The sequence below is a fragment of the Sceloporus occidentalis genome, unplaced genomic scaffold, assembly GCF_023333645.1.
Source record: "Sceloporus occidentalis isolate IW3139 unplaced genomic scaffold, rSceOcc1.0.p SCAF_3, whole genome shotgun sequence".
NCBI classification, from domain to species: Eukaryota; Metazoa; Chordata; class Lepidosauria; order Squamata; family Phrynosomatidae; genus Sceloporus; species Sceloporus occidentalis.
The window spans coordinates 120,761,606-120,788,175 of NW_028316983.1; the positions used below are offsets into that span (position 1 = coordinate 120,761,606).

At 41.1% G+C, this 26,570-nt stretch overlaps 1 protein-coding gene across 4 annotated transcripts in view; it reads left to right on the forward strand.

Annotated features, from left to right (window-relative positions):
• Positions 1 to 26,570, forward strand: part of RC3H1 (ring finger and CCCH-type domains 1) — an 86,914-nt gene that overhangs the window by 40,696 nt on the left and 19,648 nt on the right. For all 4 annotated transcript variants that reach the window (XM_089515984.1, XM_089515983.1, XM_089515982.1 and 1 more), the window contains 9 exons: positions 1,984 to 2,184; positions 3,986 to 4,118; positions 4,971 to 5,089; positions 6,271 to 6,383; positions 7,048 to 7,329; positions 9,452 to 9,669; positions 12,204 to 12,589; positions 14,339 to 14,497; positions 22,633 to 22,785. In XM_089515984.1, coding sequence (XP_089372110.1) covers positions 1,984 to 2,184; positions 3,986 to 4,118; positions 4,971 to 5,089; positions 6,271 to 6,383; positions 7,048 to 7,329; positions 9,452 to 9,669; positions 12,204 to 12,589; positions 14,339 to 14,497; positions 22,633 to 22,785 — 1,764 coding nt within the window. The remainder of the gene's footprint in view (positions 1 to 1,983; positions 2,185 to 3,985; positions 4,119 to 4,970; positions 5,090 to 6,270; positions 6,384 to 7,047; positions 7,330 to 9,451; positions 9,670 to 12,203; positions 12,590 to 14,338; positions 14,498 to 22,632; positions 22,786 to 26,570) is intronic.

A 26,570-nucleotide genomic window follows, 5' to 3' on the forward strand; every position in this document is an offset into this window, starting at 1 on the left:
GCAGAAAATACTAATACTAAAATGTTAAATTTATGAAGGAAGGTCAGAGAAGAAAGTGCAAAGACAGGCTTAATGCTAAACAGGGGGGAAAAACAAAAATAATGATCACAGAGGAGCTACATAAATTCAACTGAGACAATGAGGAAACTGAAAGAATTAGAGTTCCTTTATCTTGGATCAAACATGATTCAGAATGGCAACTGATGCATAAAGATAAGAGGTCTAGTAGAAAGAAGAGAAGAAAATCTAATGGAAACATTAGTTCCAAAACTAGCAAAATTAAATATAATTTTTAATGAGGAGTTGGAGCACAAATATGGTAAATTGATGTTTTATATGGTTACAGCAGGGAGAATGTTCTTTGCACAGAAATGGAAACAGAAAATAGTACTGAACTTAAATGAATGGCTGATGAAATTATATGAGGTCATAGAAATTGATAAACTAACATATTTAATTAAAAAGAAATCTATGACTATATTTGAAGAACAATGGAGACTGATAAATTATTTGAAAACAAAATGGGGAGATGAATTTACAATCGGTCTGGAGTAACTGAAACTAAAAGGAAAATCGATATATAGATAATCATCATACTTTAATTAAAGGGCATTATAATCATGCTATGACAATGAATACTTCATGTTAGTGGAAGTATGTTTATATTTTATATGCTTTAGAAATTTATGCTGTGTATAATGTGATAACTGAGGGTGATCAAAATATAATGCAAACTTACAAGCAAACCTAACTGAACGAAGGAAGGAAAAAGAAGATAATATTGAAACTTTTGTTTATTCTTTTTGCGTATTAATCAAGTTATGGATTTCTGGTCAACAGTTTTTGTATGAATCAATAAAGAATATTTTTTTAAAAAAGAATGGCAACTGTAGTCAAGAAATCAGAAGAAGACTAGGAATGGAAAGGGCAGTGATGGAAGAACTAGATTCTAAAGAGTAAACATGTACAACTGAGCATGAAACTTAGAATTAACCAAGCCATAGTATTCCCCATCATATACAAATGTGAGAGTTGGACAGTGAAGAAAGCGGAAAGAAGAAAATCAACTCATTTGAGATGTGGTGTTGGAGGAAAATGCTGAGAGTATCGTGGACTCCAAGATGACAGATAAATGGGTCCTTGAACAGATCAAGACTTGAATCTCCCTGGAAGCCAGAATGATCAAACTGAGCCTGTCATACTTTTGCCATATCATGAGAAGGCATGATGCATTAGAAAAGACAATAATGCTAGGAAAGGTAGAAGGTAGTAGAAAGAGTGGGAGATCACATAGCAGATGGATGGACTCAAGCAGGGAGGCCACGACCCTGAATTTGCAAGACTTGAACAGAATAGTGGAAGACAAGGGGTTCTTGTTGATGTCTCATCCACAGGGTCGCCATGAGTCAAGCTTGACTCAAGGGAAGTTCACAACAACAGCAACAAAAAGAATAAAGAAGGGGGTAAGTCTGCTGCTTGATAAGATGGTGCAGTATTAACAGACAGCAAAAGGAAGGCAGAATTGTTTTTCTTGCCTTGTATTTCTCTCACAATGGATATTGTGTTCAGACAGCGACAGGCAGAACATATTAAAATCATAGCATCATAGAGTTCGAAGAGACCAGTAAATATTTACTCATCATCTCTTCCAGCGATCCAAAAGAAGGAAGGCCTTCAGGACTAAAATGAGTTAAAAGGCTATCTTCCTAGTAATGCTATTCTAATGTTTCTACTTGGTTCTCCTATTTTACTGTCAAATCTATTTAATATACAAACTGACCTGTGAGGAATCTATTGTTCGCCTGGTCCATGTAGGAAGCCCCATGTTCCTTCAGACAAGAAGAATTGGTTTCCAGTGCTAATTCTTTACTGTCACTTTTCAGAAAGTGTCTATTGTTTTTGATCCAACAGACTTCAGTTGGATAAGCATTACCTATAGTGCTTTGGCACCTTACCTGATCTAAATAGATATGTCTCCCATAGGTGACTAAACGTGATGAGGACTCCTCCTTGATGCAACTGAAGGAAGAATTCCGAACATACGAAGCCCTGAGACGAGAACATGATTCCCAGATTGTGCAAATTGCTATGGAAGCTGGCTTGCGCATTGCTCCTGATCAGTGGTCCTCATTACTGTATGGAGACCAGTCCCACAAATCTCATATGCAGTCCATTATTGACAAGGTAAAGCATCCTGTTTCCTTCAGTTTTGCACTCTGTTTTAAATGCTGATTGAAAGTGGAAATGTGGATTCCCTGTTTACAGTGGTGAAAGGGGAATTTTCTGTTTGCTATGGATAACGTCTCAGTATCCTTTTGGTAAGTGTAACAAATGCTTGCTGCTACCACAAGGATATTTCTGTGCAGGAAAGGTCACCACATAGATGATTGCAGAAGAATATGTGATTAATTACCCTTTGACATTGAGCCACCACAAAAGAAAATGCAACCTTGTAACCTTCCCTTTGTCTTCAGTGAACAATATCTATAAATTTGCAACAAAGTATTTTAGGAAGAGTTTTACCCAGTTATTTACAGTAGGAAGATGGTTACTTACTCGTTTCAGAATCTCACCTCAATAGTGTTGTTATTTGGAAATATTTCAGCCTGCTTGTGTGCATCAAGCTCCCCATATTGCTGCTATGAAAAATTTAATACCTCATAACGTTGATAACTTTAAAATAACGTTAACTTTCACTTGATAACATCCCTCCTGAGACATCTGCAATTACTCTCTCATTAAGTAATGCTTTAAATGCAGCTTAACTCCCCCCCCCCTTTGCAATGCTACACTTGAGAACACGCAGAAGATACCTACTAAATCAGACGTCAGTAGGATGCATCTTACTGCAATGCTATAGCATGCTACAATTTTAGGAGATGTGAAATGACTTGGTGGGGAAAGGATCAAATTCCTCATTCTTTATCTAGCTGCCCCTCTTCCCTTCCTAAAGGTTTTTGTTTTCAGAAAAAGACTCATGTGTAACTCCCCACTCCATTCCAAAAATTTAACTGTTGTTAACAGCCCTTTCAGAGCCAATGTGGAATAGTTTGCAGAGTGGCAGACCAAAATTTTAGAGATCTTTGTATAGATCTGATCAGTCACGATGATCACAGACTGACCTTGGAGCAGTCTCTTCTCTGAGCCAAATCTGCCTTATTGTGAGGACAACATTGATGAAGAAAACTCTATAGTAGGGTTGCCTTAGGGCCACCATAAGTCGGAAATGACTTGAAGGCACACAACAACAACATGGATGAAGCAAAACTGTATTCTCGGAGAAGGTTGAGATAAAAATAGAATATTAATACACAAAACTCTTCCCTTGATTTTTCTGCAATTCGCCATATTATAAACCTCCATGGAACATTTGTCACATTTTTAATGACATTTTTCTAATATTCAGGACTATAGAAATTGAGCTTCCTTAACTATGCAGCTGTTTTTTCTTACTAAATATATACATCCTTTATTTAAAAGATCCAGAGGACCATGCCTAATCCATTTCTCTTTAGTGGCTCTCTTCAGGATTCTGTGTCTACTATGGTGGGCTGGGAAAGAAAAGAAACAGATCATGCTATTGAAATAAATTGATTAAACCATTGATTACATATGACTGATGATGGGAGACTAGTGCATTGTCCCAGCTAGCACTACATATAGTTTCTTTTTTTATTTCTGTAATCTTTTAAAATTATCTTTCATGGGTTTTAACATCATATTACCTTGATGCATTCTGTACTGGAATACACAATTAATGTTGTGCAGGCTATTTGCTGGAGTGAGATTTACCGGTAGGAGTGCCAAGAACTCTTGAATTATAACTTTTATTTGAGGAGGAGGTTTTATATCAAGGCATAAAACTTTCGTGAAGCTGAAATAGAAAATTTGAAAATATACCTTTAGATGTATGTGGTCATTACAGTCAGTAATAATAATAGCAGATTGAATTAATATGTATGTGTGTGTTTATGTATATATTCAGTTGCAGACCCCAGCCTCTTTTGCACAGAGCGTTCAGGAATTAACCATTGCTCTCCAGAGGACAGGTGACCCAGCCAATTTGAATAGGCTTCGACCCCATCTAGAACTCCTAGCAAATATTGATCCCAGTCCAGGTAAAACAAACAAACAAGACACATGTAGAATTTTAATGATACCTAAATATGAGCAAATTTCTTATAACATTGGTTTTTATGGATCAGAGAGGACACTTCATCAGCTGCACAGAATATCATCCTGAGATTGTAGAAGTATACACACCTGGGAGTAGGGGAAATGAAAAAATGCTAGCCATGAGTTTAGAGAAAAATAAAAGAGATATAGATATGAAAATTTGGTTAAATTCCTGGGGCATCTTAAAATTAACACAGTAGCTACTTTGTAATGCACTAGATGCCACGGGAAATGTTTATTATGGCATGAATCGTTCTTAGATTTTCAAACTGTGGTACATAGCCTTAGCACTCTTTTTTGTTGGATCCATAAAGTGGTGAGCCGGTACTTCTGTCTTGCTAAATGCTACCTAACCTTTCCTGAGAAGACACTGGTGTCCACCTCTGCATTTAATATTGATTCTGCAAGGGCCTAGAAAGGAATATTTCCATGTCAGATCATTACCCTGTCTTTCCTGCATCAGATCCTTTCTTTGGTTGCCTCCAGTGTTTCCTGTCCTCAAACGTTTTCTCCCTTTCCAGGATTATGTCAGAGTGATCAAGTGCTCTTGTGCATTCTAATTTGAATACTTTGACTCATGCCTAACAAGCAGAGTGTTTACAGTGCTGCTTCTTGAATCTGACACATCAGAATCCATTTTTCCAGACTCGGTTATTTAGATATATGGCCATTTTATTTCTTTTTAAAAACTGATACAAATTTTGTACATTTTAATACAATTCAGAAGACCTTGTTTCTGTAGAATATATCATTTAAAAATGAAAATTAAATCCACTTTTTAATTAACATTCTAGATGCCCCACCACCCACATGGGAACAGCTTGAAAATGGATTGGTTGCTGTGCGGACTGTGGTACATGGACTAGTTGATTACATCCAGAATCACAGCAAGAAAGGAGCAGACCAACAACAGGTATGACGTGGTGGTGCTGAGAAGGAGAGTTACATCAGAGTGCTCCCCACCCATTTAAAACAAACAAACTGGGTTGTGCAATGCAAGGCAAAGATGGAACAGACATGGAAAGACATGGTGATTCTTGGCACACTTTGAGTTCCCTAATGTTATTTGCAAACATTAGGGCATGATTATGTCCATCTGTATCATCTCCTGAAATATCAGTTAATAATGTACCTTGAAGCCATACAGAAATAAATGATCTTTGAGGGACTGGAAAAACTTCTGATAAAACCATTGTTGTCTGTAGCATGTTACATGTTTACTGTTTTTTTATTTATAGGTTTTTTGTTTTTGTAGTTTGTGGGCAAAAATGTTTTGCAGATTTCTGTAGTATCACCAGAAATTGACCTAAGATCATAGTGGTACAGGAAAATGTATTCAGTTGCAAAAAATGATGTATTTATTGAGTATCAGTATTATACTCAGACTGCAGTCTGAGCCAGTGTGGTGTAGCAGACTGAATACAAACTAGATCTGTAGGAGACCAGGATTGGAGTCCTGACGCAGTCATGGAAGCCCACAGTAATCTTGGGCAAGTCACATTATCTCAGCCTTTGAGGAAAGCAGTGACAAACCTTCCCTGAGCAAATCTTGCCAAGAAAACCCTCTGGTAGAGTTGCCCTAAGTCAGAGATGACTTGAAGTCACATAACTACATTATCTGTAAATCTGTGGAAAGTCATTATGGAACACTGAAAGAAAAGATAGTGTTTTTAAAAATTCCAATGCAGGTCTTTTTTTCCTAACAGACATATTGATACAGGCTGCATGCTGATTTGAGTCTGCAAAAATTTAAGCTCAGAAAATAGAAATAATGGTTGCAGAAGAAATACAGGTTGATTCTGCCTTATCCAAAATGCTTGGGACCACAAGTGTTTTGGATTTTGGAATTTCTGCAGATATATAATGAGATAACCAAGTCTAAACATGAAATTCATTTATGTTTGTATATATGTTTCTTCTTCGTGGTCTCTGCGAATCATACAAATGGGTTATACTGCACCTGAGCAGTGCTGCTTGGAAACTTCTGGAATCACTGGGCAAATAAATCTTAGTAATACTAATCTTTACATATTATTTTTTTAACAATCTGTCAATATTCTGATGTCATCATACTTATTTTATCATATCATTTAGCCTCCTCAACACAGCAAGTACAAGACATATATGTGCCGAGACATGAAGCAGAGAGGAGGGTGTCCTCGTGGGGCCAGCTGCACCTTTGCACACTCACAGGAAGAACTAGAAAAGTAAGATTCTGTATCTTTTTATACATTAAAAGACTGTAAAATTATCATAGTACTATCATGGTATAGCTAGGGGCTGTGGAGCATCTGTTTAATGATTAATCTTTCTTAAGGTATGAGATTCTGGAAGTTTCAGATCAACCAAACAGGAAATGGGTAGAACTTGGAAATTTACAAAGAATAAATAAAATAGTAGCGATGAACTAAAATTCTATGGCTTTTTCACAAAATAAAATAAAATAGAATGTGTGACTACATAAATCAACCAGATCAAAGGAAGTAATAGTCCCACTCTGTTCTGTTTTGGTCATTTTCCTGGAGCAGCCATGGAGCACCTGGGAAGTGCACACGGAGCCTTAAGAGCTTCTCGGTGCACAGGTTGGGAACCACTGCCCTAGAGAGAAGGCATTTGGCGAGATTCTGAAACAAAAGAATACTTTGGGGAAACGTTCTTGCAAAAAAAAAAAGTCCCATCCCCCCCTCCCCCCGGTCACAAAACTAGCTCTGGGAAGCACATTGTGCTCACCCTGTTAAAAGCATTCATTCTTGGGTGTAATTGGCATGCCTGAATTAAAGTTAGCTCTCTAACCTGTCTAGGGAAAGAAATATAACAGTTAAATTTCAGTTATTTCTTATTTTTCTATAATTGGTTATCTTTTTCCTGAAGATTTCGTAAGATGAACAAACGCCTGGTTCCTCGGAGACCTTTGAGTGCCTCCTTAGGTCAACTGAATGAAGTGGGCCTATCAGCAGCAGCTATTCTCTCAGATGAAGGAGCTGTAGACTTGCCAAGCAGAAAACCTTCTGCCTTGCCCAATGGGATTGTTTCAACGGGCAGTGCAGTGACTCAACTTATCTCTCGTGGAACTGATTCCAGCTATGATTCAGCCCTGAAACCTGGAAAAATTGACCACCATAGCAGCAGTGCCCCTGGATCACCTCCTGAATTGTAAGCCTTTTCCTTTACAGTATTCAGAATGTGATGTGAATGTAAGGCAGCTTCCCAATCTAGAGTTAGTGACATCTATGTGAGTATATTAGATGTACATGCAAATGTCATTCAAATTATTATTATTATTATTAACCTTTATTTATAAAGTGCTGTAAATTTATACAGCGCTGTACATAAAATCTTTTAGTTAGACGGTTCCCTGCCCTCAGGCTTACAATCTAAAAAGACACGACACAAAGAGAGAAGGGAGAGGTGGTGGGGAAGGGGATCAGGTCCAGCAAATGTAGAGGTAGTGGTTCTGTATGGCATTATTATCATAATAATATGTATCTAATGTTGATGGGAGTATGTGTTCAAATCTGTCCCCTGGATTTATCTGATCTACCTGATTAAAATAATAGGCCACTTTTCTGTTCAAATATGCATTGATTATTTCTTATGTTTCCTAGGCCTGTTACAGACTGCCCAAATAAAGCTGCTTCGGGTCTCTTTGGAGGTATGCTGTTTAAATGATGCATGCACCCTAAGAATCCGGAAGCTTCACCAAAGCTGCACTCCAGTGCTTAGGAATGGAGTGTGGCTTTGGCGCAATCTCAGGACTCTTAGGACCCATGCATCATTTAAATAGCATGCCTCCAAAGAGACCCGAAGCAGCTTTATTTTGGCGGTCTGTAGCAGGCCCTAATGTACGAGCACAAGCACGCTTCTCCTTATTGATCTATCTGTGTATTTGGCAAGTCAAACCAGTTTTGATTTAAAACTGGAACTGAAATAGAATCAGTATTACGGTATCATGCCTGTTGTTCCTAAACAAAGAGTGACACAATATTTTTTCTAGTTCTGTGGCCAAATGGACACTCAGCCCTGGCTTTTGGACAGCCAGTGATTTCAAATGGACACATACAATTTAATAAGTGAACACAAATTCAGATTAAAAGATTCAGTGACTAGAAGGATGAACTGCTAGTAAAAGTGCATGCAAATGGTAGAACATATAGGTACCATACACAATAAATCCTTGGATTTTTACAAACTATTAATTGTTCTGCAAAACATTTTAACTGTGATTTGTGAAGGGGATTTGTCATATGTTCACAGACATGAGTTTAATTCTTAAGGAAAGTGTCAAGCTCAAAAGTTTTAAACTGCCTAAATTGCATATGCCTCCTAATATACAGTGGCCCCTCCCCATTTGCTGGGGTTGGGGGGGGAGACTCCCATGAAAGTGGGAAAATTGCAGACAAAAAAATCCACTATTTTTTTACCTGAGAGGACACCTCTCTGGGAACCATCTGCCAGAAGCTGACCATAGAATTGTGCTGGAGGACCTACAAATGCCTAGAGAAACTCTCTAGGAATTTCTAGGGCCTCCCGTGTGACATCTGGCAGACATTACCCATAGAATCACACTGGAGGAACTAGAAATTCCTAGAGAGAACATAATAATCAAATCTGTGAATAATCAAATCCACAAAAGCCAAAACCACAAATGTGGAGGGCTGACTGTACTTACAGCAGAAGTGGACAAACTCAAAAGGTCTATGGTCCATCTCCCCCACCCCATCTCTGACCCATCATGGGCTGTATTATCCCACCAAAACAAAACTGGAAGTCTCTGTTAATTCTGCTTGTGTTTCTGTAATATTGCTTGAAGAAGGGACAAGGCTTGTGGGTATGTGGCTGCATGGTTTCATCTTGTTTTTACTCTTTGAAAATCTAGGTGCAGCCATTTAGGGGCCTTCACATTTCTAAGATAGAGGGCCACATGATTCCAACTCCCATCAAAAACTAAAAGAAAGAAAGAAAGAAAGAGGGAGAATAAGAGAGACCAATACAAATCATCCTTTAACAGTTGACTTTTTTAACCACCTTTTCTCACATGTGAAAAGTGTTGCGCTTTTTTTTCATATTTATTCAGTATTTGAAGTATAAGCCATCTACTGGTAAAAGTTTTGGTGCTTTTGCTGCCCATCTCAGATCCAGCATTACTTTAGACAAATGAGTGAAAATCTTCCTAATCACACTCTACCACCAGTAACTGAAGACTTTAATGCAACTATGCTTGGTGGCATGTCTTGTACATTGTAACTGTCCGGACATTATCATTGGTTTCTTCTAGGCTGGAACCTGCTCCTGAGAATTCTCTATCTGCCTTACCAGTCAACTCTCACCCAGCACCATCTCGCGGTCCTGCAGATCTGCCTCCAATATCAGTTGGCAAGCAACTTCAGATGGTGCCACGTGTCTCTCAGTTGTATCCAGCTCAGCAAACAGATATGCTTTATGCAGGTGCTCGAGGAGCAGCTCCTCCATTTGAACCCCCACCATACCAACCAGGTAACAGTGGTATCTGGATGAAAGTTGGAGTTGGGACTGAGAATGATAAACAGAATGTTGTTTTTGTTTTTCAATATTGATCCCTCCCTTGCGCAAGATATCAAAGTTTAGAATATGAGACCCACTGTAAAATAGGTTCTGTTTGCAGATGTGAGGGTGATCTGGCTGCAACATATGTCACCCCACTGATCACCAGGGTTGTTTCTGCTGATCTGGCTGGCTTGGCAGGTGTCGTCTTTCTCCCTCAGGATTTAATGCACATCCCTTCTGAAACTACACACTCCAAGATTGAAGGAGTGTATCATTTTTCAGTCAAGGATTCTGTTTACAAAGCAGTTTCTTGAAGGATAGAGATTTGTATTTCTCTTTCATTTATGTTATTGTCTGTGTGCGCTGGATGTCACACAGGCTACATCTCTGGCTTTGGCCCTCTGTAGCTTAGCTTTCTATACTCTGGCTTTCAGCCCAGAGTTTTCACCCTTTCCCCAAAGCTGGCACTGGCTGACCACTCTGTATAACTTTATCAAAAGAGCAGAAGCTAGAGAAAGGCTTCAGTAATTAAAGGAAAATACCCAACCACTGCACAGCAAACTAGGTGGTAAAGGTCTCCCCAGATTTCACATTTGTCAAGTGAAAGGAAATATAATGGGCCTTTATCAGCTGGGGTTTGGTTCCAGGGCTCCCCATGCACACAAAAATTGTGGATGTTCCAAGTCTCATTAAATACAGTGGCATAGCAAAATGGTATCCCCTACATAAAATGGCAAAATCAAGATTTGCTATTTAGAATTTATACTTTTTAAAAAATATTTTCAATCCGTGGATGTTTGAATCTGTGGATATGGAGGACCATCTGTTTTCTCTTTGAATCCCATTTCTTAATTGCATTGTCAAAATTAATTTCATTGTCAAAAATGCAATATAACATTTTAACATACAGTATGCAACATTTTGTGTCCATGTCTCATTTTGCTTTTAGTAAGAATTCAGTTCTGCACTCAAAAAGCTACAAATCAGCGCAACGTATACATGTGTGTCTGTCCTTCAGTTGCAGTCCTTTTTCTGAAACAATTTTTTTTTTAATTTAGTGACAAGGAAAAGTATTGTTCTAGAACTCAGATTATGCAGTTCTGTAACAGGTATGTGGGAAATGGAAATTTCATTTCCAAACACTGCAGGCTTTGGCAAAGATTACCTGCACATTTTTTAAAAATGCTATATAACCATGAGAGCAACATACTTTTTTGTAAATTAAAATTTGATTTTCCAACAATCTACATTTTTAATTCATCCAAGAGTACTTGGCATTAAAAGAATTCTAAGGACCTGACAGCCCTCTTCATAATCACTTCTGTTCATCTTCTTAAGAAGCGCAGTTGTTGTTGTTGTTGTTGTTGTTGTTATTATTATTATTATTATATTTATATCCCACGCTTATCCCAGGGCTGGGACTCAGGGTGACTTAACATTAAAAAATATCATACAGTTAAAAACATACAAAAATAGGATATTAAAATAGAATTAAATTACTACAATAATCAGTTCAGGATTACAGGTGAGTATTGAATCTCATTTTCCCAAATGAGAGATGCAGATTGTGTATTTCATTTCATTAAAACAGAGTAGATGGCTTTCATTTCCTAACAATATCATATGTGGATTGTTCATGAGAAAGAAATTCATGAAGGGGATATTTTCAACACTGGGCTTTTTTGTAGCTTTATGACCAAGAAAGGTGAGGGGGAAAACATCAGGGGAAAAGGCCTATTACATTAAGAAACAAAGAAGATGTTTGTCCATTGGGAAGCAGAAAAGAATAGATTTTCAAGGGGATTGAGACTAGATTGTTTGAGTCTGGAAAAGGTGAACAAATTGGTGTCATAGAACTAAAACTTCTGCAGAGTTTATAAGAAATAAGAACATGTTTGGAAGCTATACCTGTCTCTAAAGATCTGTGAAAACACGTGACTGATATATAATTAATCCTATTAATTAGTCTTTGCAGATGCAGAAGCTTCTAGCTGGTTGTAGCAGCTGTAAGGTCTGATGTATACAAGCAGTCAGAAAGCCCTCTCAGCATTGTTACCACCAGTTAGGCTATGCATCTCCCTTGCCATCCTGTGGTTTTTTGGGGCAACAGACAGAAGAGACAAGGAATTAGTTGTGTTTTCGTTGAGTTTACCTGTGTGTTGCTAATTGCTGCTTCTGCCACCACCACCTAAAGGGACCAGGAAGTCCCATGTAGGATGAGTAGACTGTGATGACACTGTCACTGCTGAGAAGACTGGAGTGGCTTATGTATATGCAGAAGCTGGTTCACATAAATAAGTGAATTGAGCCTTTGTTTAAAGTGGCTTCTAGAAGAGCTTCCAGATGTTTTTCCATACTAATTTTGTCTGTCAAGAAAGACCATTTACTGTGAATATTTTTCCAGAACAGACATAGCTTGTGAAAATAAATGCATCACAGTTTTCTAAAATATATGAAAAAATTGAACTCAAGCACTTTTGCAATATCTTGTTTCATGCATTTAGGTGTGTACTATCCTACAGCTCCGTCTTCACAATGTATGTCTCGATTTGTTCGACCGCCACCATCTGTTCCTGATCCAGGTCCTCCTTATTTAGAACATTATCCACCATACCTCCAAGATCGCATGGTGAATTACAATGCACAGCCACAGCAATACCCTCCTATGGGACAGCCAGTGTACCCTCCTCACTATGACAGCCGGCGTGTATATCCCCCTGCCCAGCCATACCAACGAGAAGAAATAATTCGAGGAAGTCCTGTACCCATTGAAATTCCTCCACCAGCAGTATCACCATATGTACCTGAAGCAAGAGACAGATATCCACAAGTAGAGGGCTACTATCCAGTTGGTCAACATCTGAATCAAATCAGACCTTCATATCACAGAGTATGGGTTGTATATGATATTTCCTATGGGATTTTGTTGTTGATAATTTGTTTTTGTTGCTTAGTATTTTTTAACTAGAGAATGTTATATGGTTAATCTTCACCCTTATAGCAACTCTTTGAAGTGCCATTTTACAGAGAGGGTTAAGCAGAAAGATGGTCTTGATTAAGTAAGTGTGTTAATGGCTAAACGGGTTTTATCCTAGTTCTATGGATATTGTGGATATTCTGCACTTTAGTACAATTTTACTTTAAAGTTACTCAAATTCTGGAAGATGGAAGAGATCCCATTTCTAAAATGCACTGATGCATAAAATTAGAAATATAATTAATGGATTAAATATTTATCTGTTCAAAGTTTAAATTAAACCATGGTTTAACATAATAAGAAAAAAAAAACACTGAACTTGAAGCATTCGTGCTTCTCCTCCATTTTGAGGTGGAGATTGGGAATACCATTTTAAAGTACAGTCTGCCCTCCACATTTGTGGGGGTTAGGGACGTTAGACCCCTGCAAAAGTAGAAAAACAGCAAATATGTGGAGGAGGATAAGAGGGGCATGTGTGCATGCTCCCCCTCCCCAAATGCACACAACCCTCGTGCCTTCCCTCGTGCTTTGGCTGGTTGAGGGAAGCTGGTCAAAGCACAGGGGAGGGGGAGAAGAGAGCGCACACGCATGCCCCTCCTGCCTTCACCCTGTGCTTTGGCCTACTGAGGGAAGCCAGCCAAAGCACAGGGGTGGGAGAGCATGCACACGCTCTCTTCTTGCCCCCTCCTCATGCTTTGGGTGGCTGAGGGAAGCCGACCAATACACAGGGGAAGGCAGGAGGGTGCGCCCTTCCTAGCTGCTCCCTCCCTCCTGCCCCCCCCAGGGGAAAAGCTCAGGAGGGAGGAGAAGCGCATGCTCCCTTCCCAGCCATACCAGGGAAAAACTGCAGATGTTAAACCCACAAAAGTGGAGGGCCGACTCTAACTATAACTTAGGCATGTAATAAAATAATTACATGTATCAGTTGAAGTATAAGTCAAACATGCTAAATTGGATTCCAGTCAATTTAGGAAATGAGAAAATGTTTCGAATTAAAATTTTACAGAAATCCATTATCAATTATTAGAATATTCAATTCTGCATTGCAGTTCCAACAGTGCTAATTTAGCATCTAAAACACATTGCCTCAGCAAGACACTTATAAGCTTTACATTTTGTAAGGAAGTATGTTGAAATCAATTTGCTCTACATAGATTTCAAAAATCAAACTTAAAATGTTCCTTTGGGGAAAGTTTATGGGAAATGTTGCCTGTGATGGCATTTTTTCCACACACAAAAATTATGAAGATAAATAACATGAAATTGATACAAATTTATTGTTTGTGTTTTTTGTGACAAGCATCCAGGCTTGAAACAAAGCATAACTTCATAATTCTATCCTACCTGTATTCTTAACTTGAATACAGTGTATACCTATTTGTATTACAGAGTGACTTTCCTTCTTTGGAACATGAATATGGAGTATTCTAATCTCCAAAGGAGTTCTAAAAATTGCTAATTTTAGAGAAGAATGCAAGGATATCTTAGTGTTAATGCTTTCTCTTGTTCATCCTCATTGATGTGTATTTACCCACTTTGCTGAAGAATCCCATGGTGGATTTGGAAATTATAAATCTACTATGGGATTTTCAAATCCTTAAAGAACACAGATTTGTTCAGATCTTCATTTTTTTAAATAAATGGGCCTCTGTAAATCAACAGGAGCCTTACATCCGGCCTCCTCTTCAGCCACATCCCAGTCTAGATGAGTTACACCGACGACGAAAGGAGATTATGGCCCAGCTAGAAGAAAGAAAAGTCATCTCCCCTCCTCCTTTTGCACCATCACCAACTCTTCCTCCTACTTTACACAATGATGAGGTGAGCATATTTTTTTTAAAAAAAAATACAGTTTGTAACATTATTATAGTAGTCTCAGAGGTGTGCTCATTAGAGTACAAATATGACTAGTTTGACCCAGAGAAATCCATGCCCAGTTTGAATACCAGGAAATAACCATATGTAAGAGAGATGTCATCTCTTCCTTTTTTTTCCACTTGATGTGTCTGCATCATCAAGCTTTTGAGAAACACTGGTAGTGAATATGTGTGTAACCTTGAAAAGTGTGATTGACACTTGAGATTAACTCAGAATTGTCCACATGACCTGGGCCCATGCATTTTAAGCATGTAAACCCTCTCCACATTTTTGAGGATCCATCCAGTAGCCTCAAGTGGCAAGAGGGATTTCTCAGATTGGTGAGAGACTGTATGCTCTCACCGCCTTTCTTCATAGTTGGGAGGCATTATTGTGTATTTATGGAGTCAGATCTTTAGAAGTGATTTCAGAAAAATAACTGATTTGCCTTTCTGTGAAATGTCAGCCTTTTGACAAAAAAATTGATTTTTTAAAATTAATTAATTAATTTTTTTATCTGCTCTCTCCTTAATACTCAGATTCATAAACAAGTTTTCTTTTGGCTTTAACAATGTTTTTTTCTGGGGAAAGTGGTGTTTTTGACTGACTCTATTCTCCCTGAAAGCCATTTTATAATTGGGTAATTGTTTTGGTTTTAGTTTTTTCTCCCATAGAATCATAGAACTAGAAGGGATCCCAAAGTCCTACCTTTGTTATGGAATATACAACTATTCTTTGCTATGGAATATCTATGTTAGGAATATACAACTAAAACATTCCTGATTGCCATCTAACGTCTATTTAAAATCCTTCAAAGAAGAAGAGTCTACCATCCTCCATGACAGTCTACTACACTGTCAGACATCTGTTACAGTAAAAAAATTCCTGATGTTTAGGCGGAATCTCGTTTCTTGTAATTTGAATCCATTTGTTCATGTTCTAGTCTCTGGAGCAATAGAAAACAAACTTTATTATTATGCTTATTTATTATGCTTTATTTTTATAGTGCTTTAGATTTGCACAGCTCTGTACATACAAACAATAAAATAAATAAGAGTAAACCTGCCCATGGTAAACTTGCTCCATACTGTACATGCCATCTCTTTAGGAATTTAATTATGGCTATCATATTATCTCTCACTGTTCTCTTCCTCATGTTAGACATAACTAGCTCCTTAACTTGTTCCTCTAGGGTTTGGTTTCCAAACCTTTGGAAAACTTGGTTGCCTTCCTCAGAACACTTTGTGTTATCCAGTTATATTGAGATTATAGTTTCTTATACTAGAAAACACAAGTTGACATCTAAATAATGTATCCTTTCATTATTTACCGACTTTGTTAAAGAATCCCGTGGTGGATTTGGAAATTATAAATCCACTATGGGATTTTCAAATCTTTAAAGAACACACAGCCCATCCAACGAGAACCCATCCATCAGACCGAAAGTGATGTGCATTAGTACCTGTATTTCATATTTACATTAAATGCTAAATATTTTAATGAGCTTACCTAGATTTTGCTCTACAGGTAATAGTTATGTACATTTTATACACCTTTTATATGAATAGTAGTTTAAATAGCCAGATCATACTTTGATTGAATACTGTAAATAAAACTGATTGATTGATATAGCCAGATTAGAAGCTTCTGAGCATTTTCAAACCATACAGTTTGTCTCTACAGAGAGAGTTGGAACATCCTAGGTTGCTCCTCCATTTGCTCCTAATAGGTGAGGGAGGGGGAGAAAGACCTTCCTGTTCCCATGTGGGAGGGACAAGCCCTCCAAAGGCTTTTTTCTTGCCTATGCTCCTAGTAGGTCACAAATCTTATCATCAGTCTGATATTTGATGGATCCCTAGCCTTTTCTCCTCTCCCTTTTTCCATTCTGCTTTTTTCTGTAACACATACACCCACAAAAGAACCTCTTTTACCCTTCTTCTATTTCACATCCCCTCTTCTCTTCCAATTCAGACACAGACATCAGTTTTTTCATCCCTCTAGATTTCTCCTTTCCTCTACCCCAACCATTTCCTTCCAGGCCAGGGATTCCAGATGTTATAGACAGTAATGCAAAGATACGAACTTACAGTCAGACAGCCCTACTCGACTTTCTCATCCAGGGGACAGCACAACATCAGCAGATGCCACCGCAAGAATCAGCAAGCGTGACAGGATGCCTTCAGTAGGGGGCAGACTTTGGGAGTTTGTGCGAGAGTTCCACCTCAGATCAGTACCTAGGGTGCTGGAAATGAATCAGGTTCGGATACCGGATAGAATTCTTCTGAACACCTCACAAAAGGTTCATTCCCTCTCCCAGGTCCAACAGTCCCAAGAAGCACTGCTTTTTACTGGAAGCCATCAATCAGCTGCTCAGCATGGAAGCTATAGAGCCAGTTCCTCTGACCCAAAGATGAAGAGGCTGCTATTCCACCTTTTTCCTGGTGCCCAAGAAAAATGGAGCATGGAAGGCCATACTGAATCTAAGAGGGGTTGAAACAACCTGTCAGGAAGAGGAGATTTTGAATGGACATGTTGATCCTAGAAGCTATCCAGCCGGGGTTTATCTGGTTTGTTTGACTTTTAGTCTGCTTACTACCAAATTCTGCTTCACCCAGAATATCACCAGTATCTCTGCTTTGCCTACAACGATTGTCACTTCCAGTACAAGACTCTCTCTTTCAATCTATCCTTGACTCCTTGAGTCTTTACCAAGGTTATGGTAACACTGATGCCTCTGGAGGAAGTTGCGCCTGAACATCTTACCTTGATGATGTGCTGATTCGATCAACACTAGAACATCAGGACCACCAGGACATGATCAAAGTACTCCAATCCCTAAAGCAACATGGCGTCCTCGTGAACTGGAAGAAGAGCTCCCTTGTCCTGTCCTAACAGATTCAGCATTTAGGGGCAAAGTTGGATACAGTTCAGGATACAGTCTTTTTGCCCCATCTACAGCAAAGATCCCCAAACTTAGATGACAACCCTAACACTCTCCCCCCTCAAACGCATATGTCTTGATAATAGGTCTACTGTTCTACTGTACACTCAAAACAACCCATCTTAGTTGCTGCTCCCTTTGCTACCCAGTCAGCCTAGAAGCAGCAAACAAGTAGCTGGCTGAGAAGCCTGTCACGCATGCTGGCCTTGCAGTAGAGGTGTGACTAGGGGGCTTGGGGGTGTGGGCCACATTGGGTGACACCATAAGTATCACCACTGTTGCTCCCTTTTAAAAGAAATTGGGCATAACATTAATGTACCTTGTAAGACACGTTGAGCTCAACAGAGACAGTATGGCCTGAAAGTGGCCCAAGTAGAACATGTCCTTTCTCTGCCCAATGACCTTCAAACACTCTCTGGGCAAAGAGGATGAGACAGGGCAGGCCTTTCTAGATACCTTCATTCTCCTGGTATGGCCTGGCCCCATTCGTGAGAGGGAGGCGCAGGCAGGAGAATCAGGAGACATTGTGAGGAAGGCTGCTGTGTGCCACTGACACAAGAGCCTACAGCTTCATGAGTGGAATGCAGGAGGAATCCAAGGATTCTTCCTCCTTTTAACTCCCAAAGCAGAAGGCTGTTAGGCTGTTGACTCCCACTACCAAAGGTGGAGGCTGCTGTCTCCCATTCTTCCTCCTCTTAACTCCCAAAGCAGGAGGGTGTTGTGTCAATGGGGGACAGCAGCTTTCAGTTTTGGGAGTAGGATCCAGTGGAGATCCAGTGATTCTTTGGTCTCCTAACTCCTGAAGCAGAATACCTGGATTCCCTTTGCACCCCATTCCCAAAGCTGTGTGAATGGGGGACAGCAGCTTCCATGTTTGGGAGTTATGAGGACAATGAATCTGTTAGGAGTTGTTTATGTGACATTATGTTACATTCAGTGATAGTATAGTCTGGTAGGGGGAGGTTATTATTGGGGGGGGGGGGGTGATACCATTAGTTGTCACACCAGATGATACCAATCCTAGTGATGCCACTGCATTGCAACAAAGGCCAGTGTGGATAAGAGACCTCTTGGTTGCTGCTCAGCAGTACTCAGTTGCTTTTCCAAAGGTGACCAGGTGCAAAGAGAGAAGCTTCTCCCTGGTGAGGAAGTACTTGAGAGTGGACAGGGGTACAGCTGGTGTAGTGGGGGGGGGGGGGGTAGAGATGCCACATGCTCTGGACTGGAGATTGGCATAGATGGGGAAAGGGAGAGATTTTAACTACAGGAGCTTCTCCAGGGCAAAATACTCTTTCCAAGAATTGACCCCAGATACTCCTCCTCCTCCCCCAGAGGCATGCATTCCCCACACAGCTTCAAGCATTGTTTCTTCTGCTACATTTTCTTTCAGCCTGTCCAACTCAAGAAAACAGAAACTAATGCAACTCCAATCTGCCAGCCAAGTCCTGGCATAGCTAACAAAGCTTAATCAGGGCCCCGAATTTGAAAGCTCCTTTCTGCTGGCACTTCTCCCATACTGCCACATGCTCTAATGTCTCACTTCAGTCAGTCTGTCCCAGAATGGTGCAGATCCAAGCCACAGAAGTGATGCCCTGTACCCAAGTTGCACAAGAATTTCCCAGCCACCTCTACAGTGTGCCCGTGTTATACACAGGCGCCTTTTACAAAGCTTCCAGCTTATGCTGGAAGCCCCGCACCATTGAATGAATGGTGTGCGTGCCCACGACACCCGCGTCGCCACGTGCACGAGCCCTATTATCCTCAATGGGAGTTGAGCATAAGCGGAACTTGCCTTATGCGGCAGGGTCCAGAACTGATCCCCACGTAAGGCAAGGGACCACTGTATTAGCGAAAGACTTGGTTGAGGGAGTGAGTTCATCTGGGGCAATGAAGAGCAGGACACACAAAGCAATCAGTGGGGCTGTGTGATGGTTTTAAGGTACCCTGCAAAAATGTTTCACGCAACCCTCATCCTCACCATTGTTGTAAAGACCACTAGTTCACCTTATATTTTTGGGCACCAGTACTTTGACTGAAAGCCCTCTGCCACCCCCTTTTTCTTTCACCACCTCCCTGGATTTTTCCACCATCCCCGGGGGGGTCATATCACCCACTTTAGGAATCATTGCACTACCAGGCCATCCAGACCATCACAAAGCAGCCCAAGGCCAGGATCTTGTTCCTGGCACATCTTCAGGAGTTGATGATTTCCTCTATAGACTGCCTTCCCTGGGCACACTTTGATTATAGGCCGCTGCGGTGACTGCTCCTTCCACACCAGAAAGACATCACTCAGAAGAGTCAATGGAGGATCAATGACCCCTGTCATGTCTTGAGCAATCTCAGCTGCCAAACTTTCCCAGCCATGCCCAAAGGACATAATATTAGGAAGTCGGAGAAGGTACAAGTCACCCCAGACTCGAGACTGAGAGGATGGGGAGCTCATTGCAGGACCCACCTGGCACAACGAAAATGGAATCCAGAGGAACAATAACACAGCATCAATTGGCTCAAGCTCTGGGTGATCAGACGTGCTATTGGCCTTCCAGCACCTTGTCCAGAACCAAACAGTCCTGATCAGAACTAACAACATTGCACCTGAATTTAGAGGAAGATACGAGGTCACGTGCCCTGATGGCGGAGTCCAGGCTGCTTCTGTGATAGAGAAAAGCCTTCTCTCCCTAGAAGCAGAATACCTCCAGGGGGACCAGAAGGCCAAGGGAGATTGGTTGAGTCAAACAGACATCAACCAAGGGGAGTGGAGTCTCCACTCCGAGGTCTAGCACATGATCATGGCTGTGCTATGACAGCCTCAAGAGGACCTGTTTGCATCACTTGCAAACACCAAGATACTGACATTATTCTCAAGGTTCCAGACGGAAGGGTCCCAGGTCATGGCCTGCTGGACCTTCCCTGGCCGCACATCCTGTTGTACGCATTCCCCCTAATCTCTCTTGCATGTTGGGCAAGTTCCAGAAGGAAAGGGCTGAGGTGATCCTAGTGGCTCCAGCCTGGCTGTGGAAGGCCTAGTACTCGGAGATCGTCAACTTGTCATCAGCCTGTCTTCTACTATCATTTACCTACTATCCCAGGATCAGGTGCACCATCCCTACCCAGGTTGGCTACAGCTGCACACTTTAAGTTTGAGCAGAGCATTGCTAAAGCAATACGGCTACTCGCTGGAGGTGGTGAATGCCATGCTTGTTTGTCAACGTCCACCCACCATGAGAATATATAAATACACTTTCAGAGTTTTCCACAGGTGGTGCAAGTGCAAACAGTTCAACTGCCTGTGGATTTCAGTGCCAACCTGCAGCAATTCCTTTAGGATGTCATCAAGTAAGGCCTCTGATCCAACACAGTCAAGCGACAGGTGACTGCCATTACATATATTTTGCCTCATAAAGAGGCGGCCAAAATCTCCTCACACCCTCACATCACAAGAATCCTCAAGGATGTTGCTATTTAAGCTCCTCCTACAAGGCATTGTTTTCCATCTTGGAACCTGTATACAATGTATTATTATTATTATTATTATTATTATTATTATTATTATTTGTATCCCGCCTCTCCCTGTATTGGATCGAGGTGGGTAACAACAAACAAAAGAATAATGAAAATACAACACAACAAGCGACAAGTAAAAATATAACAAGCATATCAAATCCAATTCCCTACCTTCCTGCCACCCTAAAATAGCGTTAAAACAACAATTCCCAATAAAATAGTCAATAAAATCAGTCATGATCACAGTCCAGTGGGAACAGCTATTTTCAAATGTTCAAAGCTCTGACCATGAAGCTGTTTGAGCTCCTCAGAGGCATCACTTAAGCACTTGTCATGAAAGGTCCTCCTGCTCATGACTATTACCTTGGCTCGACAGATTTCCAAACTCAGCGCACTGTCAGTGTGTAAGGAGCTTTCCATTATCAGATGGGACTCAGTTCTTCTGAGACCAGTTCCTTGCTTCATTCCCTAAGTGAACTCGGCATTCCATTTATCTCAGGATGTGGTCCTGCCTTTGTTTTGCCCTTATCCTTCAAAGGAGTTATAGAAGATATGCCACATGCTCAATGTGCATAGAGCCATAAAGATCTACCTGAAGGGAACCAGCGGCTTCCCAACTCTTTCTTTTCAGCCTTAGTCCATGGTGAAAAAGGTGACTCTGTCTACTCTTTATAGATGGATCAGAGCATGCATTACTGCTTGTTATCATTTCTTGTGCTTAACTCCCCCGGAGAGGGTGATTCCTCATTCTACTAGAAGCGCAGCCACCACTGCAGCTCTGGCCACCAGCACACCTATGACAGAGATCTCAGGAGGCCACATGGAAATCCCATCCACTTTTATTAGGCATTATAAGTTGGCAGAGACCGTCTTTGATAGAAGGATCCTACAACATGTGTTTTCAGGTTCATTACTTACTGCACCAGCACTTCCTTCCCAGTTGGGGGGTTTGGTAAATCCTGCTCTATAGGGAGCAGCCTTTTCTGCTGGGAAAAGGAATATTGGTTCTTACCTGTGATGTGTCCATAGCCGGCAAAAAAGGCCCAAACACTTTACCCATCCTTGGGTCTTGGCATTAGAACCTTGGATCTACCATGTGCAACTGGACACTTGGATTTCTAACTAAACACTACTCACACAGATGGGAGAGGGATTATCCATGGCTAGTGTACTACCACCGTGAGGTTATTCAAGAAACACCATTTCTGGATCGTCTGCTTCAGTCTAGAAGCAGGGTACATTCCTGGGCATCGTTCTGAGTTAGTACTGTTACGTTGTGTTGTTGCATTGTATCATATAAATAAATGCTAATGTTTTTTCTAGGCGATGTTAACTTGTGTGCCTCTACTAGTTATTGACTGAGGGCTTGCCCCTCCCACATGGGATCAAGGAGGGTCTTTCTTTTTCCTGCTTATTAGGAGCAAATGGGAATTGCAACCCATTCTGTAGGATGTTTGGGCCTTTTCTGCTGGAAATGGACATATCACAGGTATGTATTAACATTGCATTTTGAAGCCAGTTCAAATATTTAGTAAAGCCACATAGTATTATTCTTGTATTCTTTCATTTTTATTGCCATTACAATAATTCTGAATGCCAAGACAATGCTTCCTTTCCTTCAATTATATTGCTGGGCTCTGTTTTTATGCAGTTCATGGATGAAGATTTGAAGGTAGCCGGCAAATACAAAGGAAATGATTACAGCCAGTACTCCCCCTGGTCATGTGACACCATTGGCTCCTACATTGGAACCAAAGATGCAAAACCCAAAGACATTGTGGCAGTGGGACTTGTCGAGATGGTGGTAAGCATGCAACGAAGATCTAACAATGCTAGAGAGAATGTGTGTTGTTGATAGTACATCACCCAAATTTTATATTGTGATCAAAAAGGGCAGATTGCAAGGTATAAATCTGTGCATACAGAGAATTACAGATGCAGACCATCCATTCCTGGAGTGATTATTTTTAATAAGAGGTATAAAGATCTCTTGTTGTTGTGTGCCTTCATTTTGTTTCTGACTTATGGCGACCCTGAAGCAAAACCTATCACAGAGGTTTTTTGGCAAAAATTTGTTCAGAGGGGGTTTGCCTTAGCCTTCCTCTGAGGCTGAGAGAGTGTGACTTGCCCAAGGTCAGTCACCTAGTGGGTTTCTGTGGTTCCATAGCGATTCAGACCCAAACATCCGGAGTCCTAGTCCACCACCCAAACAACTATACCACATCCACTGGGTGACTGACCTTGGGCAAGTCACACTCTCTCAGTCTCAGAGGAAGGCTAAGGCAAACCCCCTCTGAACAAATTTTTGCCAAGAAACCCCTGTGATAGGTTTGCCTCAGGGTCGCCATAAGTCGGAAACAAAATGAAGACACACAACAACACCCAAGTTTCAGGTGTCCTTTTTCCCCTAAATTCATAGGGCTCAGTTTAGAACTCATAGTTTAAACCACAGATAAGGAAATTTAGCTGTGATGTCTGAATTGATAAACATTTGTTTTCAATTACCTGGCTTGCAAATCAGAATTAGAAAGTATACTTTAAAGTGTATTCAAAAACAGTTATTTGCACTCACATAGCCTCTGATATTTGAATGAACAAATTATAGTTACACCATGACTTCACTTTCTAAAAGAACAACGGAGGAGTGAATGAAGCTGAGATCTGGAGAGACATTTGATGAAATTGCTGACATTTCTCTAAAGTATGAGCTTTCTGTTTAAAAGCTTATAAGCAATGCTTGGGTTCTAACTGATGTGTGATACCTAAATGGAGTCAAAATTTAGTGTAGTGTTTTCTAAACTCTCTATTGCAAAAGAACTGCTGATGTACTGTGAAAAATAACTTAAAGGCTTTTGTGAGTTCAAACTACCCATGCACAGAATAAGTTCTTCGTGATCTCTTTGACTTACACAGCTGAGGTTATCCTGCTATCGCACCGTGCCTCTTTCAGAACATTCTAAACATTCTGAAGCATTTGGCAGTAGTCCTACCCATAACTTCCTGCCAAAACCCACCAGTTCTTTTACATCCATCTGCCTCATCAGAAACAGCATTTGTGTACTTCCATTGGAAGAGTTTCATCCTTTCTTGAATTATCAGCTAGTCCTTCAGTCTTCTTGAATACTGCTGGCTTCTTTCAAGAAATGTGTTGAACGCGGCACCAGGATCCCAAATCAGGTTGGGAACCTGAAATGCCTCCAGTGTTTGGGCAAGTCCCTGGTTGTTGGCTTGTGTGTGCACTGCTTGGCCTTTGCATCACAGGCTAGACGTAGCAGGGATCTTCAGCTGAAGGCTCTCTTGTATGAACAGGCCCTGAAACTGCAGGAGACTGTGTGTCGACAAGTCCTTTGACATCAAGGGAGGATGTTCAGACTCTTGGTGTGAACCCTCGACCTCAAAATAGGACAACATCAACAAGTGTGGAAAGGAAGCCGACTTCAGTCTCAACAGCTGTTGGGCCTTCCAAACATAGGGCTAAGTGTTCATGGTGGAGACTATTTGTACACCAATGAAAAAGTCCCACAATAGTACTGACAAGAAGTCTACACACCATCAACCACCAACCTTGGGCAGGTCTATTGTTGTGGAGATGCAGTCAGTGCACAAGCACAAAAAGAAGAGGAAATTGAAGGAACACACTTTTCCTCAACCTTCTTCCTCTGATGCTGAAGCTACTATGGTTGTGGAGGCTTCCACTCCTCTCCAAGAAGTTGCGTCTGAAATCACCTTTTATCAGGCTGTGGTTTTCCCTGTGAAGGTGAGAGAAACCTCCTTCAGAGAATGCTTGCCTGGATAAAAAGTGGGTGTGTATATATATATATGTGTGTGTGTGTGTATACTGTGTGAGCATGGGAATGCAGGAGTGATTTGCATGTGTATTGTTCTGTGCTGATGGCTGGCCTCAGGCTGGGAGGCTAATGCAAAAGAGGATTAATGTCTGCTAATTGGGGATCATTAGCAGACATTAATCCTCGTTTGCAGTAGCCTCCCAGCCTTAGGCCGGCCATCAGCACAGAACAATACACATGCAAATCACTCCTGCATTCCCACCCTCACACAGTGTGTGTGTGTGTGTGTGCGCGCGCACACACACTTTTTTTCCAGGCAAGCATTCTCTGAAGATGCCAGCCACAGATGCTGGCAAAACGTCAGGAAGGAAAATTTCTAGAACATGGCCACATAGCCCGAAAAACCCACAAAAAACCATGGATGCCGGCCATGAAAGCCTTCAACTTCACCAGTCTTTGTTCCTGCCTTCTCTCCATTTGCACACATTTTCATTGCTCCATTCCAGTTACCATTATGAGGATTTTCCCTTTATGTCTCTCTCTCTTTCTCTCTCTCAGTCTCTCTCAAACGTCTTTAAAGCCTGAAGTCCTAAAACTCCTTCACCCTTCCTAACTAGTCCTATCCTGTAGACTAGCTTTCTTCTTCGCCTCAGGTCATTTTCCTGCCCTTCGCCACTCAGGGCCATGTGTAAAGGGTACAATGAAAGGAAGCTTTCAGTCAGTTAGGGTAGTTCACCCATGCTGAAGAAGAAGCAGGCGTCATCTGACCTCCCCCTGCCCCTGGAGGGTAAAACAGAGGGCAGTATAAGCTGGGGGGGTCTGCATAGCCATTGGGTGAGGCACCATTTTTCCATGCTGTGGCTAAGGCACACCCCACATACCCAGTCTGGCATGGGCCAGAGCTGGAGACAGAACAGCAATAATCAGTACTGGTGGCAGAGGATTGTTCTCTGCAGCCGGGACAAGAAGGAGGCCTTCAGAGAATCTCATTAGTCCCTGACCAGCAGGAAGATCTAGCGGAAAGACAAAAGAGACTGGGGGAGCCTGTGCTGCCATCTGGCAAAAGCGCTGTGGCCCATATGGAGAAGTGGACAGACCAACCCACATTTAGATGTTCCTCCCCTTTTCACAGGAAATGATCATCACACAGGTGATGGAAAGAGAAATGGCTCTTTCCCCACTGCCGGTCTCTCCAAAGAATTGCACAGTAGTTACTGAGATTATCTTGATAATTAGAATAATGGCCTCATTTTTCTGGCCCAAAACTTGGGTCGTTCTCAGCCTCTTCCTACAATTCCCTCACCGTATCGACATTGCCCCCATTCTGCTCGATGTTGCCCCCGTTCCACTCGTGTTCAGATACAGTTAGAACTTTCTCTTAGCTGTATTACTGGAGTAAACAACACCAACAATCCCAGCATGGCAGTGATCATGGTCATAAAAATTATAGCTACTACAGGTAAAGATCTCCTTCCTCGAATTCCTATTATTCTGCAGGAAGTTCTTCAACTGGTGTAAGCTGTTCTGAGCAGTATGGTCGCCACTGTGGGAATGAGGTTTATTTGACCCGATTGAAGCGTAGATGACATCATTCTGTTCAACAAGGTGAAAGAATGAAGGTACAAGCATCCAATAAGGCCAGTACTACTCAGGAGCAAGCTCTATCCTGAGCGTTTCCAGTTCAGGATGTTATGGCAAAGTCCAAAGGCAAGACTCTGCATTCTGCCTCAACCATAGTTGTATTAAGCCAGATTGTCCAGCTTTCCTCCACTTCAGGAACGTCAGAGTCAGGTTCAGATTC